Raw genomic sequence first — 15,551 nt, forward strand, 5'->3', positions numbered from 1 at the left:
AACCACCACCATCTTGTCATCGGGTGGAAACTTGTTCTCATCGCAAGAAGATGACGATGATATATTGCTTAGATGAGGAGGAGATAGAAAAATTTGTTGTAGTTGTAGCTACCATTGATGGATGATGTTTGGTGGAGACAAAGGAAGATATGATGAAAAAATGATGGGGAAAAGATTTTGTTTAGGAAAGAGAAGGTATTGACGCACGAAACATTGCCGCACCCAATACTTTGTGAAAAAACAGATAATGAAAAAGTTCATTGACTTCAATGTTTTTTTTTTAGGTAAATTCTTAAGCAATAACTTCCTTTCTCTCTCCTCTACTCCCACTTAACCACCACCGAGACCACCTTCTAACTACCGCATGACAATTACACGACCACCAACACCATCATCCAACCACTACTACCACCAATTGACCACTGCATAGAGGTGATCATTGGGCGGGGATGGGGCATGTTTGGGCCAGGCCAAGGCCTAAAATTTCAATCCATTTATCGGTCGGGCCAAAGTTTGGGCCCAAACCCGTAATGGCCGGGTCGTGTGGGCTTTTTGGGTTGGGCCCAAAAAATCACCTAAAAGTGCATTAAAGTGCTTTTCCAAGTCTGCCCATTTTTGTTGGAAAATCAGGCCAGGCTGGCCCGGGGCCAACCCGATTTCGGGCTGCAAAAAAGTTACCCAAAACCCGCCCAAAATTGGGTCGAGCTACATAAGATCAACTCTATCACTACACAATCATTAGTACTGCTAGACGACTGTCGTACCTCTGCAAGCGCCACCTTTTCCCTTTAGTATGACACACTTTACATATGTCCTAATAGGGTGTCTTTTGTTTGACCGGCCAGTTTACAATCGCGATGATGGTCGAATGATCGGCAAGGCCATGGGAAGGGAGCAGAGAGAAGGAAATAGTGGTCATAGAAGGGGAGGAAAGACAAAAATGAGTGATATAAAAAATATTTTGTTAATATAGGATATTAACCGAGTTTTGCTCATTCCCTGTCCTCTCACTTTCAAAGTAGTCATATTATTTAATTAACCAGTTATTATTACTATAAAACCAAAATCGTAGGAATCTATACTTATCTTTTAAAAAGCATTTCTAAAAATGTCAATGTGCCACGTGTATCTCAATCTTGCATCAGCATAATGACACATCATCATTCAATATACCACCTGTATCTCTAGCATATTTATGTTTCATGTCATGGGTAACAAAAAATACATACAATTTGTGTACAAGACCTCATTGAATGAAGACCAACTTATAGTTATTACCATCTAAGGTGGCAAGTAATCATGTTCTATCTATAAACATAAATATATAAATATATATTAGTAATAAAAGAAAATATTATTGTCATTGTATTATTATAATTTACTGACAATAATAATAAAAAAAAAAATTCTTTCAAGTTCAAAAAAAATTATAAAAATAATCAATGTAACACCCGGAGCTAGGGCTGTTCACATTAGGTTAACCGTACCGTTAAGCCTTAACGGTAAAGTTAACCGTTAGACCGCTTTATTAAAAACACGAATCGTAAACTTACCGTTAAAGAATGGTTATCCGCAGTGGTTAACCATTTCTTAGCGGTGTGGTTATTAGTTAACCAAATGGTTAACCACTAACCAATAAAAAATTATAAATCAATACTTTTTTGCCCTTTTAAGAGTTTCAACTCTAATACAAATTTTGATATAAACAATAATAAGTTCTAGTTAGTTGATTACAAATTAATAAAGATGCTTTTAAAGTTAACTTACATAATTATATATTATTTCCTAAAAAAATATAGAATATTATATAATATATACTTCCTCCGTTTCTATTTACATGACTAACATTCCTAAAAGAAAAATGTCATATTACTTGATCCACACTATAATTGGTAAGCTTTTGGTAAACAAATTATCTAAATAACTTCATAAAGTGCATGTGGGGGATAACTTTTGAGGGTAATAAGGTGAACCATGTGCACCAAATACTATTTCTCTCTCTTCTCCTTATGTGCCAAAGGCTATGGGTCAAGTAAATAAAAACGGAGGAAATATATGACAAACTTTAAAAAAAAAAATCGGATGTACAATAATAAATCGGATGTACAATAATTATTGTACATCCATTATAAAAATAGCTTAAAATGATCAAAAGTTACCCCTGAAATAAATAAAAGTTACCCAAATATGCATAAAAGTAACCCAATAAAAATAAAAATTATCTACGTTTTATTAGTAAAGAATTATATTTTAAATGACTAAAAATCAATTATTAGTGATTGAATGTAATTAAATTACCTTTATAAAACCTTTCTTGTTGTCTATTTATATAAAAATTGTATTATGTTTAAAGTTAGGCCCTGTTCTCATCATATTATTTTCAGTTTAGTTCAGTTCTAATAAGATCAGTTTAGTTCAGTTCAGCTTCTAATTTCCTTCTCTCATAAAATATTCATCTCAGCTCAGTTCAGTTTAGTTAAGCTCTAATTAGTTCAGTTCAGTTCAGTTCAATTCAGTTTAGTCAATGAGAACATGCCCTTACCCAAAAAAGACAAAAAGTTACCCTAAAATTAGCTAAAAGTTACTTTTATATTGCTCGATGTACACTATTATTAGTGTAAACCGGGCGTAAACAAAAGTTTTTTAATATATATATATATATATATATATATATATATATATATATATATATATATATATATATATATATATATATATATATAAAATTAACTTTAATGGTTAACCGTTTACTCAAAAGTGTAACTGTAATCGTTAATCACTATATTCAACGGTTTGGTTAACTGTAACTGTATTTTTTTAACGGTACGATGAATTAACCTATAAAATGAGTCAATTATACCAATTAATGGTTACGGTTTTTTACACACTCCTACTCAGAGCAACGTGGAGGCTTAAAACTAGTTGAGGTATAATTACTTGTTAGCAAGATTAGCCCTAGGTCTTAAGGTTCTAGATGCCATCATCATTTTCTAATTTTGCGGTTTTAAGACGAGACTTTATTATTTTTAAGCATTATAAAGTTTGGTCTTAATAAATCTGAAGTGGAGTCTTGAAAATTCAAGACTCAACTTCAGACTCAATTTAACACTTAATTAATTTTTTATTTTTTTTTAAAAAAAACTTTAATAATTTAATTTACATGTAAAAAATGAGTCTGAGCGATTGAAGAGATAAATTTTATCGAGTCTTAACATAATTATAAATTACAAAAAAAATTAAACTTAATCTAAAAAGCTAATGTGACAATGGATTAAAATTTTAAAATGAGACTGCCCTAATCTTGCTCTTAATTGTTACCCAGAAAACAAGTGTTACCGACCTTACCGTGATGCGTGTAGTCGTGTAGCCACGTCTTTCTCCTGAGTCCCCACAATCTTAAAATACGCACTTAATACTAATTTAAAAATCTACATGCTCAATGCTGAATGCTGAATGCTGCTCTCTAATCACTATTGATAAAACCCACACAAATTACAAAGTTACAACGACAATTGCCAGCTTACATTCAATTCTAAACGTCTCCTTCTTCTTTTCTCTCTCCTATTCACATTCTCTACATCTTCCCCTTTCTCTCTCCTACTTTTCCTACCTCCATTCTTCATTTTTTACCCTCTTTCTTTCTCTTCATTGTACAATTTGCTGCTCTCCTCTGCTCTTTTCTGGTATTTCTTCGCTCTTTCTCTCTCCTACTTTTAGTTTCTACTTTTTTTTTCCTTGCTTGACATTAAATTAGTACTAATTTTAGAATTCATGGCTTTTTTTTTTTTTGGTTGCTAATTTAATTAATCGTAATGGAGTGCCTGTTAATTGCCTTAACTCTAATTTTGAATTTATTTAATTTAATTTAATTTATTTTATTTTTAACAAAAAATTGGAGCGAATTTAATTGAAATACCCAATCTTATGGGTATGACGCTTTTATCAGTGACAATCTGATATATCATGTGAGATTTGTTTGAATCATTTCAATTTATATTTTAGTAAAGATCTTGCTAATGGAGCGTTAGATCAAAATATTTCTTAAAGTGGTAGTGGTACTATATTAATTTAGAAATGCTTGCCCAAGATCACGCATCATTATAATTTAATACTTTTACTTTTAGTTACCTTATCCAACATCTTGGCCGTTGATTAGCTTTTGCCATTTAGTAGTATTAACTTTTTGTATGAAGTAATTTTTAATAAATGATAATTAGATTTATTAGTGCTTATATTTGTGGGTTGATAAACTGTGATAGGTTAATACTTGTTAACGTTTTTTTTTTGAACAATACTTGTTAACGTTTCTTTTATCAAAGAATTGTTCAAAAAAAAAAGAAAAAAGAAAAAAAAAACGGTGCTAAAGAAACGTAATTAACAGAGAGGATGTATAATGTGAACAAAAATACTAGTAATAAAAATAAAAAAAAGCTGACAATGTAAGAGGTATTTTCTTATTTAATTATTTAAAATGTACGGTAATCTGGTAAGTAACTGAGAAAAAGGAGTTGGAATACTGGAATCGGCTAGTTTATCTGTTATGTGATGAGGTACGAAAGACGGAGTGTTATGATTTACTAAACTAGAACGTTCAAGGAGGAAATTGATTTTAACGTAAAATTGATTTTGACGTACCCCTACGTGATAAGAGTATAGAAAACTGTGTTCAAGGTGTGCCAAAATCAATTTTGGAGATTTTGACTTGGATTTATATATATGGAGTAATGGAATAATTTGGAGATTAAGCTAGGTGATGTTATTAGTATTTGGTATGCTGTCATTTTCGAACCGCAGGGTACTAGATAATAGATGAAAGAACTGGCTATTCGTTTCTTCAGAAGGTTAATTAGTTTTATGTCACAACTCAAGTCCAACAAATTAAGATTGATAATTCTAATTAATAATGCTACGTCTGTCTAATGTACCGTCTAGAAGGTTAAGAGAAATATTATATCTTTCTAGAGTCAGTCAATCAATCAATCAATCAATCAAAGCCTTAATCCCAAAAGTGGGGTCGGCTAACATGAACCAAATTTGATTATTCCGTGTAGTCATCAACATAAATCTTTCTCCTCCATCCCTTACGATCCAAAACTTCATCCTCACGTACATCCATGCACTTCATATCCTTCCTCACTCCTTCCAACCAAGTCATCTTTGGTCTCCCTCTTCCTCGTTTAATCCCTCCATGGTCCCACTCTTCCACTCTTCGCACCGGTGCACCCTCGGGTCTCCGTCTTACATGTCCAAACCAACGCAGACGATTTTCCCTTAATTTATCTACAATGCCCGCCACACCTACTTTCTTGCGAATAACCTCATTTCTGATTCTATCTCTTAAAGTGTTTCCACACATCCACCTTAACATGCGCATTTCCGTAACCTCCATCTTTTTAATATGCTCTTTCTTAGAAGCCCAACATTCTGTACCATAGAGCAACACTGGTCTTTCTAGAGTGATGAATTGATTTATTTTTTAATCAGTTTGGACATTGACTTGACATAATTTGTATTTTAAGGGGTGTTTGTTTAAAGGGATAAAAGAGGGGGAATAAGATAAAAGAAGAGGGATTTAAAAAGTCTTTTGTTTGTTTAGAGGAATGGGGATTATGAGGGGGGTTAGGATGGGGATAAGAAAGGGAGTTATCCCTCCAAATTAATAACTAAGGGGGGGTAGTATATGAGATGGGGATTAAATTTAAGGAGTAAAAGGCATTTCTACCCTTAATGAAAGAAAAAGAAAAAAAAAGAGTGAAGAAAGGATAGTAATGGTAATCGTGTATTTTTATTAGTTATTCCAATTTAATCCCAACCCAATCCAAACAATGGAATACACTATTTTATCCTTATCCCATCTATTAATTCCACCTTCTTATCCTACCTTTCTATCCCACTTAATCCCATCCCTCCTACCAAACGCCCCGTTAGTGTGTATTAGTGGGTTCATCTATCTATTTTGGTCCATATATATGAAAATGCTAGATGTATTGAATTTCTACGGGGGATTAAGAAAATTCATTTGGAGGTCCGAGGTAATTTTGTCAAATAATTAGAATATTTCTAGTGATGTTCAATTGTTCATGTACCAGCATTGAATGTGAAGTTTTGAAATTCCCTAGTCACTTGTGGCCTAGCTAGTTGTTGTCGTAGAGTTATAATCCGTTTTGTTAATCATCTCCGTAATGTGGCTTCTAATTACAAAAAGAATATGCTTCACCCTAGCAAATATCCGTACAACTAGGAATCTTAGATTGGTGGTAGTTTTGAGACATTAGTAGGCATTTGGTTAAACAAATTCTTTTGTTTACTCAACCACTCGTACAAAACAAAAAATTCTGTATGGGGTAAACCACCTTGCCCATATTCACTGTACTACAATTATGTTGATTAGATTTATGCACAAACCATGACATCAATAGAGGTGGCTGTCCTTACCTGTTTGTTCTTTGAACTATCCCTACAATTTATTCAATGAGTCAGATTACTGGGAATATCATATGTCTTCAGGGAAAGGGGTTGTTGTATTCCATTTTCGATTGTTGATTGCTGGGCAGTAGGCACATGATTTGAGGGTACATAAAGGGTTGAAGAAGAACTAAGCTAGATTCTACTAAAGAATAAACTAACATAATTTTAAGATCTTTGTCTGGAAATGTGCAACCTTTATGTCATTTGCTCTCTATTATTGTCATGAATATCTTTCATTTGTAATAGGGTTGTTGTTGTAGTTTATAATGGGATGCTTTGTTCTTCCTTCTAAGAAAGGTTATTTTGAAGTTTCATAAGCTCCTTTCTCCATTAATTTTTTCACGGGACAAACTTGAGGTAACATAGGCAAGTTGCTTCTTGAAATATAATCATAGATAAGATGGACTTTTATAATTTGACATTACTTGGGATTATTTGAGAATGTGATCCCTAGAATAAGGTCTCTTTTGAAATATTTCAAGGGTGGATTAATGAAAGAATGAAGCTAAAATTTCGTGTTATTCATATCCCGTTAATTAAAAACCCCAGGAAGGCTGGAATTTCATGTCAGTTGTCTTTTGTGGGAGTTGCTAATTTTAGGATCTGTAGCGTGAGAGGAGTGCTAAATAAACTCATTCTTATCCATCCACCAGCATGATTGGGACAGTGGTCCCTGGAATTAGTTCTATATTTAAACACATAATTAAATATCTGATACTTTAAATTTATCTTCTTTGGTTCTTTGGATGAGCTATATTAGGCTTTTAGCCTCCTTGAACATGATCTAGCTGTGCTATGGGCCCTTTGATGTTATTATATATCCGAATTTTGCTGCATAATTGATTGTAGCATGTTATATCCATATGCTAATGCATGTGGTTTATTTCTAATATTGTAACATTTCTATCATTTTTTCCTAATTGTGAATGTGCAAACTATTTTTTCCGTTGATGATAAATAAATAGTCATTTGAACTCATGTAGCCACTGTTATTTCCTTCAGGGATATAGCTTATAGACTGTTAATCTATGGAAGTCGAAATGCGGTATGATCAGAAATGGAAATCTATCCCAGCTGCACCAAAAGAAGCCGAAAATCTCAATGGCTCTTTTGACTGCAATATCTGCTTGGATTTTGCTAATGAGCCTGTAGTCACCTTATGTGGGCACCTATACTGTTGGCCTTGTATTTACAAGTGGTTTCATGTTCAGAGTGCCTCTCTTTCATCAGATGAGTATCCACAATGCCCGGTTTGCAAGGCCGAAATCTCTCACACAACCGTGATCCCTCTATATGGCCGAGGCCAATCCCTGAGCAACCCTGAGCTAGAGGCTAAGGCCTGTTCCCGGGATATGGGCATACCTTCGAGACCACCAGCTTGTGGGACCCGTGCACTGCTAAATGCTGCTGAACACCCCAATCACCAGCTTCTCCCATACCGAAATCCTTATCAACGACCCTATGCTACAGGCTATCTTGGGTCTGAAGAACCAATATCTTCCCCTTCATCACTCAGCCAAAGGAATGATAGAATTGCAAATGTCTTTCAACCTGCTGTTGATGGTATGTTCGGGGAGATGGTCTATGCAAGGGTGTTTGGCGACTCACAGAGCTTGCATACCTTTCCAAATTCATATAATGTAGTAAGGAGCAGTAATCCAAGGTTAAGAAGGCAAGAAATGCAAGTTCACAAGTCCTTAAATAGGGTTTCAATCTTCCTTCTCTGTTGCTTCATACTTTGCCTGGCTTTTTTCTGATTATATGTACTTTTAGGCAGGCAGATAATTATTTGTACCATTTTGTATATAGCGGAAAAAAGGTTATTTGGCCAACATGATTCATCGACATTGCTTCATATACTAAATTACTAAGAGTGTTGATTACTGTAAGAAATATCAAAGTTTCACTTTGTGGTCATTTGTTCAATGCAGCAATATCAAATATGCTATTCCTTATAAGATGTTACATACTACTGTAATAAATAGTATGAACAACATTGCAACTAAATTAAATCAACTGTATTAGTTGCATTGCGGCCCTTCTACAGCCTTTGGAAAGACCTCCAGAGTGTGATCCCCTGACCTCAGTGATTAAAGGTGAGCCGTGATGGTCTGGTACTCTGGTACCTGAAGAGGATTCAACAATGCGAAGCAGCATAATAGACATTGAGCCTATACACGCGAGGTCCTTAAGCAAATCTCATCACAATGCAGACTATTGCAGGTAATTAGTTTAATTCTGACTGTCTTTCATTTTCTCTCTGTTGTCTTCCCCTGTTTTTACTGTTATGGTGTTGGCACAATGAGATGATCTATTTTTGGAAAACATATTGAGCTTACTTGGTCATAAACTTGTATTTATTCCATCCATTTTTGGAAAGGTTATTGTCCTGGACTTCCGGTTGGTCTAGGAGAGAACAGATATTTCTCGAGTCTTGAACCTCCCATCCATACAATTTGTATGTATTCCATTCTCTCTCCTCAAAGTATTATACAAGCCTGAACTTGGTCATAAACAGTGTAAGGCACTCGAGACCCAAAGGGTTTGAGAAGCCAAGGCGCTATACATGAGACAGAGGCTTGGCGCATCAGACATTACTTTCTCTCCTTTAATTGTTTATCCAACTCAGAAATTAGTTCTTAACAGTATGAGGCATGCACTTTGAGATTTAAAAGGTTCAAGGAACTGCGATGACATGATGTGGAGGCACATGCGAGGAGTATTTTTGGAGGAAAAAAACTGGGTCTAAAAAATGGTAAGATACTGAAAATCAAGAACTTCTCTACATTTGGTACCAGATGACACACGTTAAGTTTCACTTCATGTGTTTCGTATTGTACACCTAAAATAATCGGAGAGCCCATGAATGAGCAGGATAAAAAAAAAAAAAAAAAAAAAAAAAAAACTAGCATCTATTGTGCACCATTATATATTGCCTAGAATCTATTTTATGAAGCCCAAAATAAAACTGTAAATGTGTAAATGAGCTTATTCAGAGTGTAAGAGCTTTAAAAGTGCAATAGATTCATGGTTTTTATTGCGATTTTATACAATTTACATGACTACTGCATGACCTTCATTGAACTACTACCTCATAGTGCAACTCAAGCACCAGGGTACCACTTTTAGCTACTTAAACATACATTATACATAGCATAGAGACTGTCTTCATACACTAACAGACTGACTTAAACATACATTATACATACATACACTGATAGACTGACTTCAGTAAAACTTGCTTACTGACTGTCTCTTGTCACGGTGTTCACAGATCACCAAGCCATTATATATCCGAGCAGCCTCAAAGCTGTCGATGACCTTCTCTTTTTGAGGGTGAACATGAATATGGTGAGTTTGCCCTATTTTCCGCCCATTTCGCCTTTCTAGTTTCTCCAATAACATGAAGCCTTCTATGCTAACTTGTGCAAGCTTGCTAGGAGGTGCCATTTTTTTTTGGGGGGCAGACTTGTTAACTCTACCAAGTTTTCGTGTTAAGTGACACTATTTGTTGCTGTGTTATGTCCAGTTACATGGCCTCTATATATAGCACAGGATCGATCAGATTCAACAATTTCGATGATAAAAGAGTGAATTCTGCAGCATATAATGCAGAAATATTACATATTCTGTATTCCTAAGTTTTTGTGGTGTATGTAAGCTATTTAGAGGAAAAGGCAAAAATTCTGGTTGACTGTAGTAGGCATCTCTTTGATTCAAATTGATTAATTTAGCAAAATACTGATCGACATAGAAGAATATCGAATCGAATTATGTATTATGCAAAAATGTACAAATGGAGGAAGCTTGTGAGTTCTGCAAGAATTTTATCAAGCCGTCCAAATATGTTCAGATTAGAAATTCCCCTGCATAGAAGAGAAATTTTTAGATATTTTCATGTTTCGGGATTATAAGGAATTATTATGTGAATTAAAGGGAAAAAAAAGAGATAAAATGGAATAATGTGCAGTATATGCCTCAAAAAATAATCAACCAAAATGACGCACCTCATAAATTATCCCTACAATTTTCTTATTCACATTTGGATGTATCTAAGATTAGGTACTTCCACACAAAATTTAAAGTGTATGTTCTAGAAAGTTGATTTAATGACTTAAGAAAAAATGGAGATCTAACAATTAAAACCTGATTGTGGGGTACCTATTTCTAGATAAACTCAGACCACTCGAGTGTATAGTAAGTATGTTAAATGATTCTTAACAGACTTGAGGAAGACCGATTGAGACTTATGGTAGTAGTGCGCGTAATTAATTTGTTTACAAACACTTATAAAGTCTATTAATTATATTAAGTGTTGCATAGATCTAGATTTGCTTATTTTGTTTGAATTGACTCCAATTATCCTTCTTGAGTTGGTTCATCCCTTGAATGTTCTCCTTTTCGTTGGCTTTATTTTTCCGAGTTTTGAACCCTAGATTGGAGATTCAATACATGATCAATGCCATTTTATTAACCCGAACAAAAATGGATGACAGAATAGAGGCCTAACTTGTAGAATGACAATAATCTGCCTTAGCACATTAGTGGTGCAACAATAGCCAAGGTAGCACGCATGTTGAAAAACGTACTAATGCTCAAAATAAGTACATGATAATACATGCCATACTTTTTGCTAGCAAATATATCTTCAAAGTTGTAAACATTAATCGAACAAAAAATTGTTTGTGATAATTAAGCGACTTTTATTGTGATATTAGACATACATATATAAGTACATGACACAACATTTACAATATAGTGTTTCTCAAGCACCAGGGTACTTCTCTAGCTAGGTACTCTTACATGACACAAATATTTACAGTAAGTTCAGTAAAACTTGTTCATAGGCTGCTTCTTGTGATAAGCTTCGCATATCATCACACCACCATACTTCTGAGCTGCCTCGAAACAGTCCATAGTGCTGTTTCTATCTCTCGGAGGGAATTGGTGAGGAGTTTGCCCTGCCCTTTGACCATATCGCCTGTTGTATGCCTCCATCATCATGTTCGCGTCCTTGTGAACTTTTGCATAGTAGTTGCTGCTAGGAGGTGCCATCTTTTGTAGTTCTAGCTACTTATAAGTATTTTCTTGTTTTAGTAAGAGTGAGCTGAGATTTTCTTTGTTGTGTTATATGGATTATGAGGAGTTGCCTAGCCTATATATAGCCCAGTCTAGTAGGTTAATGTTGAGATTCTATACTTTACATGTTAAAAGATTAGATTCTTTAACATATATCTAATAGAGTAGTTGCACTATCTTAAATTTATTCCTTCAAAAACTTGTTAGTTTCATATAGGATAGTGTATGTCTAAATAATAACTTACTTTAGTGTAAATTATCACAACATAATAAGATTTAGGAAAAATTGAAACTAAGAATCCCACCTTTGTCACTTCTGCTCAAAATAATCCCACCTTTACGTATTCTATAAATAATCCCACCTTTTACCCTCATCTGTTCAGAACAATCCCTTAACTAGTTTGTGAAATTGGTAACCGGTTTTATAAGGTGACTTGCCATGTGTCACCTTTAGATTGGTCTTAATTTTTTTAATTAATTTTTTTTACAAAAAACAAAAATAATACTAATTGGAAAAAAAACCCAACATCTTCCTCCTCTTTCCCTTTCCGGCCCCCTCCTGAATTTTGCTTGCCGCCTTGCCGGAGTAGCCCCACTCCACTTTCCCATCAGACGTGCCGCCAACCCCCTTTCCCGTCACACTTTTGATTGTCACCACACTCCAACAACAGCCCAACCGAACACCACCATACACGCAAGGCCGTCCCAAGCAATTTAGGGGTCCTGTGCTATTTTTAAATTAGACCCTGATGATTTTAAAATGTATAATTTTAAATATGAAATTATACTTTATTATTTTTTAACTCATTGCTTTTAGCCTTCTTTTTTTTTACATGATAAAACAAATAAAACTTATGTTTGTATTATTAAGTTTATGATTTTTTTTTTTTTTTGAAAGAATTAAGTTTATGAATTTGATAATAGCATTTCAAATTCAAGTTCAACCCATATATTTCCTTTTTTTTTTTTGAGAGAAACTATACATATTTATTAATTTTTTTGAATAAATATGTTTATCAATTAACTAACCTAAAATATAAAGTTTGATTAGTCTGTTTATTACACAAAAAAAATAGCAAAACTAGCCTGGCCTCTTAATTCCCTAGACTAATGACTAAACAAACAAAAAATAATACTACCTCCGTTAATTGTTTTGTGCAACTTTGGTAGTGTTTACGGAAACCAATGCAAAATTTGGGGGGCAAAGATTAGGGAAAGATAAGATAAATTAAGTAAAGTAATAGGAGAGAGAATGTAGGCCACCCCCCATGTGATTTTGGTGGGAAAATCAGTCCCTTTAGAGGGAACTCACATTCCCACCGAATTTTTGGTGAAAATTTCAAAAGCTTTGAATTTTTTGGGTGGGATTTCTTTTCCCTCCAACATTTTTTTTTTAAAAAAAACAGCTAACACATTCACAATTCTAAGATCATTTACTTCTAGCATTCAATATTCAAGAGGCTTATAAATACCAGCCTCCAACATCCAAAAGCATTTAATGTTCTAGCCAACAATTACATCAACCATCAATTTTTCAAAACATGAAACTGTTTCCCAAAAGTTAGCACTAATTAGCCTAAATTAGTCCCAAATAACCCAAAAAATTAATCCCCACTAATCAGTTAGTGTCGCACATCATCTTCAATTAATTCCTACATCATCTACACAAAAGGGAAAGGCTGCATCATCTTCTCAAAAACCATCATTAGCCAACCCTTCAACATCAACAACAACCTGTAAACACACAAAAACCAGAGCAGCCATGGCAGATTTTGATGAATTTCTGTACTTTGATATTGATCACTTATTGACAAAGGAAGAGTTGGCAGAATTATACTATGATGTACATGAGGAGATGCAAGATGAAGACATAGAGCATTATGACTCAGAAAATGAAAATATGCAGCAGGAAGAAGAGACAGCAAATGGGACTCCAGAAGCAGATACAAAGGGTGAAATAGAAGGCATGCAAGAATAACAACCAGGCAGTCAAGGCATTAACAGAAAACAACTTACCATGCAACAAAGAAGGGAGATTGTTGATGCAACGTTGGTGAAGATGCAAGATGGAAACTTACCAAGAGGGTATAAAGTCCAACTTTCAGTTAAATTCAGTGTACGCAAATCAACCATTACAAGAATATTCACTGACATTAAGAAACAGATGGCTTAGGGGAATTTGATTGATGTCAGGTCTAAGAAGATAGGTAGAACAGGTCCTAAACCAAGGGAATTCACAGATGAATTTTTACAGTCAGTGCCCCTTCATTTAAGGCAGACAGAAAGGTCTTATGCAGCAGCTCTGAAGATATCTCATGTGACTCTTTATTATTTGAAGAAAAAGGGCAGGCTGAGAACACATACAGCAAGTAACAAGCCAAAACTATCATCAGACCACAAGGTAGCTAGAATGAAGTGGGTTCTTTCTCATATAAACCCTGTTTTAGGAAATGAGGACCCCATATTTGAAGATATGAACAGAGTCATTCACATTGATGAGAAATGGTTCAATCTGAACCCAGAAAAGAGGAGATTTTATCTCCTACCAAGTGAAGAAGACCCATACATGCACAACAATCAAGAAGGTTCAAGTTAAAGGCCATGTTTATGGCACTAATTGGAAAGCCACTATATGGCCCTAATGGGGAACTCATTCATGATGGGAAGTATGGGATATTCCCTTTTACAGTCCAAGAAAGAGCTAAGAAATCAAGTAAAAACAGAGTAGCAGGGACAATTGTCACAAAGGCACTCCAAAATGTCAACAGAGAAGTCATTAGAGACATGTTACTAAACAAAGTTATACCAGCTACTGTTTCAAATTGGCCTGAGAGTCCGCCTAAAAATGTCATTATTCAGTGGGATAATGCAAGGCCACATCAAATACCAAGAGATGAAGAGTTTATGGCAGCAACAACAGCAAATGGCTTCAACATACAATTTGTTTTCCAACCAGCACAATCATCAGACTTAAATGTGTTGGATTTAGGCCTTTTTAGGTCTATTCAGTCATTACAATATCAGTCTTTACCAAAGAATCTAGATGAACTTGTTGAGAAAGTAATTGAATCTTATAACACATTCAAACCAAAAGTGAACAAGTACATTTGGGTCACATTACAGAGATACATGATCAAAATACTCAAGGCACAAGGAGGGAACAAGTACAAAATCCCACACATGAACAAGAAAAAACTTGAAAATCTGGGTATCCTGCCAGATATAGTCAAGGTACAGAAGGAAGTAGTGCTTGAGGCTGTTGAGTACCTAAACACAATGTTTAGGCCAGCCCCTCAAGGAAATCATGATGCAGAAGAGGAAATGGAGGTTGATGCAGACTAAGTCAGGTAAAGACAATCAGAAGGTAGAACAACATGTACTGCCACACATAACCACCTATAGTGTTTAGTTCTATGTGCAGGTTTAAGTCTTTTTTTGTTGTTAATGATTAGGTGGTTAGGTGTCTTTTGAGTTTTAGGATGTGAGAAACCACTAAGGCAGTGATGTATAAGTTCAAAAGCTATTGTAATAGGATTTTTGTAGCCACATTTTGAAATGAATCAAAGTATTGAAAGCATTATGACTAATGACAATTAATCCATCAGAGGAAAACTTGAATGTTGAATACAACAACTCAAACAAGTTTACCTCAACAACAATCCCATAACTGAGATTTTTGGAGCAAATCACTTGTTCAAATTGTAATTCAATGGAGTCCCTTTATCATATGGATTGCACATAAATCAAGATACTCAAATACAAGTGGGACTCCATACTGAGTAACAGAGAGGTAGCAATGAGGGATTCTTAGACACTGTAAATTTTTTAAGAATAAACAATGTTCTCTACATAAATGATCATTGAGAACAACACAATGAACACACAACAACAGTGGAGAGAGTGTACATGCCATCATTCACCAATCAAATTCCCCAAGCCATAAGTATTTCAAGCCAAATCAAATTACCAAAACAATTGCATAATCCAACCAACAACATAATCCA

The 15,551-nt window shown here is 34.6% G+C and overlaps 2 protein-coding genes across 2 annotated transcripts; both read left to right on the top strand.

The window, feature by feature from the left end:
• The first annotated feature begins 3,511 nt into the window (after window positions 1-3,511).
• On the top strand, window positions 3,512-8,426 carry LOC145577402 (E3 ubiquitin-protein ligase RMA1H1-like). The gene is made up of 2 exons (XM_081634820.1): window positions 3,512-3,683; window positions 7,471-8,426. The coding sequence occupies exon 2, from the start codon at window positions 7,497-7,499 to the stop codon at window positions 8,223-8,225; it is 729 nt and encodes a 242-aa protein (XP_081490946.1). The 5' UTR covers window positions 3,512-3,683; window positions 7,471-7,496; the 3' UTR covers window positions 8,226-8,426.
• A 5,728-nt stretch (window positions 8,427-14,154) lies between these two features.
• On the top strand, window positions 14,155-14,889 carry LOC145578225 (uncharacterized). The gene has a single exon (XM_081635584.1). It carries the CDS (start codon window positions 14,155-14,157, stop codon window positions 14,887-14,889), a length of 735 nt encoding a protein of 244 aa, XP_081491710.1.
• Window positions 14,890-15,551: the final 662 nt, after the last annotated feature.

Source organism: Chenopodium album, chromosome 14 (genome assembly GCF_948465745.1).
Source record: "Chenopodium album chromosome 14, dcCheAlbu1.1, whole genome shotgun sequence".
Taxonomy (NCBI): domain Eukaryota; kingdom Viridiplantae; phylum Streptophyta; class Magnoliopsida; order Caryophyllales; family Amaranthaceae; genus Chenopodium; species Chenopodium album.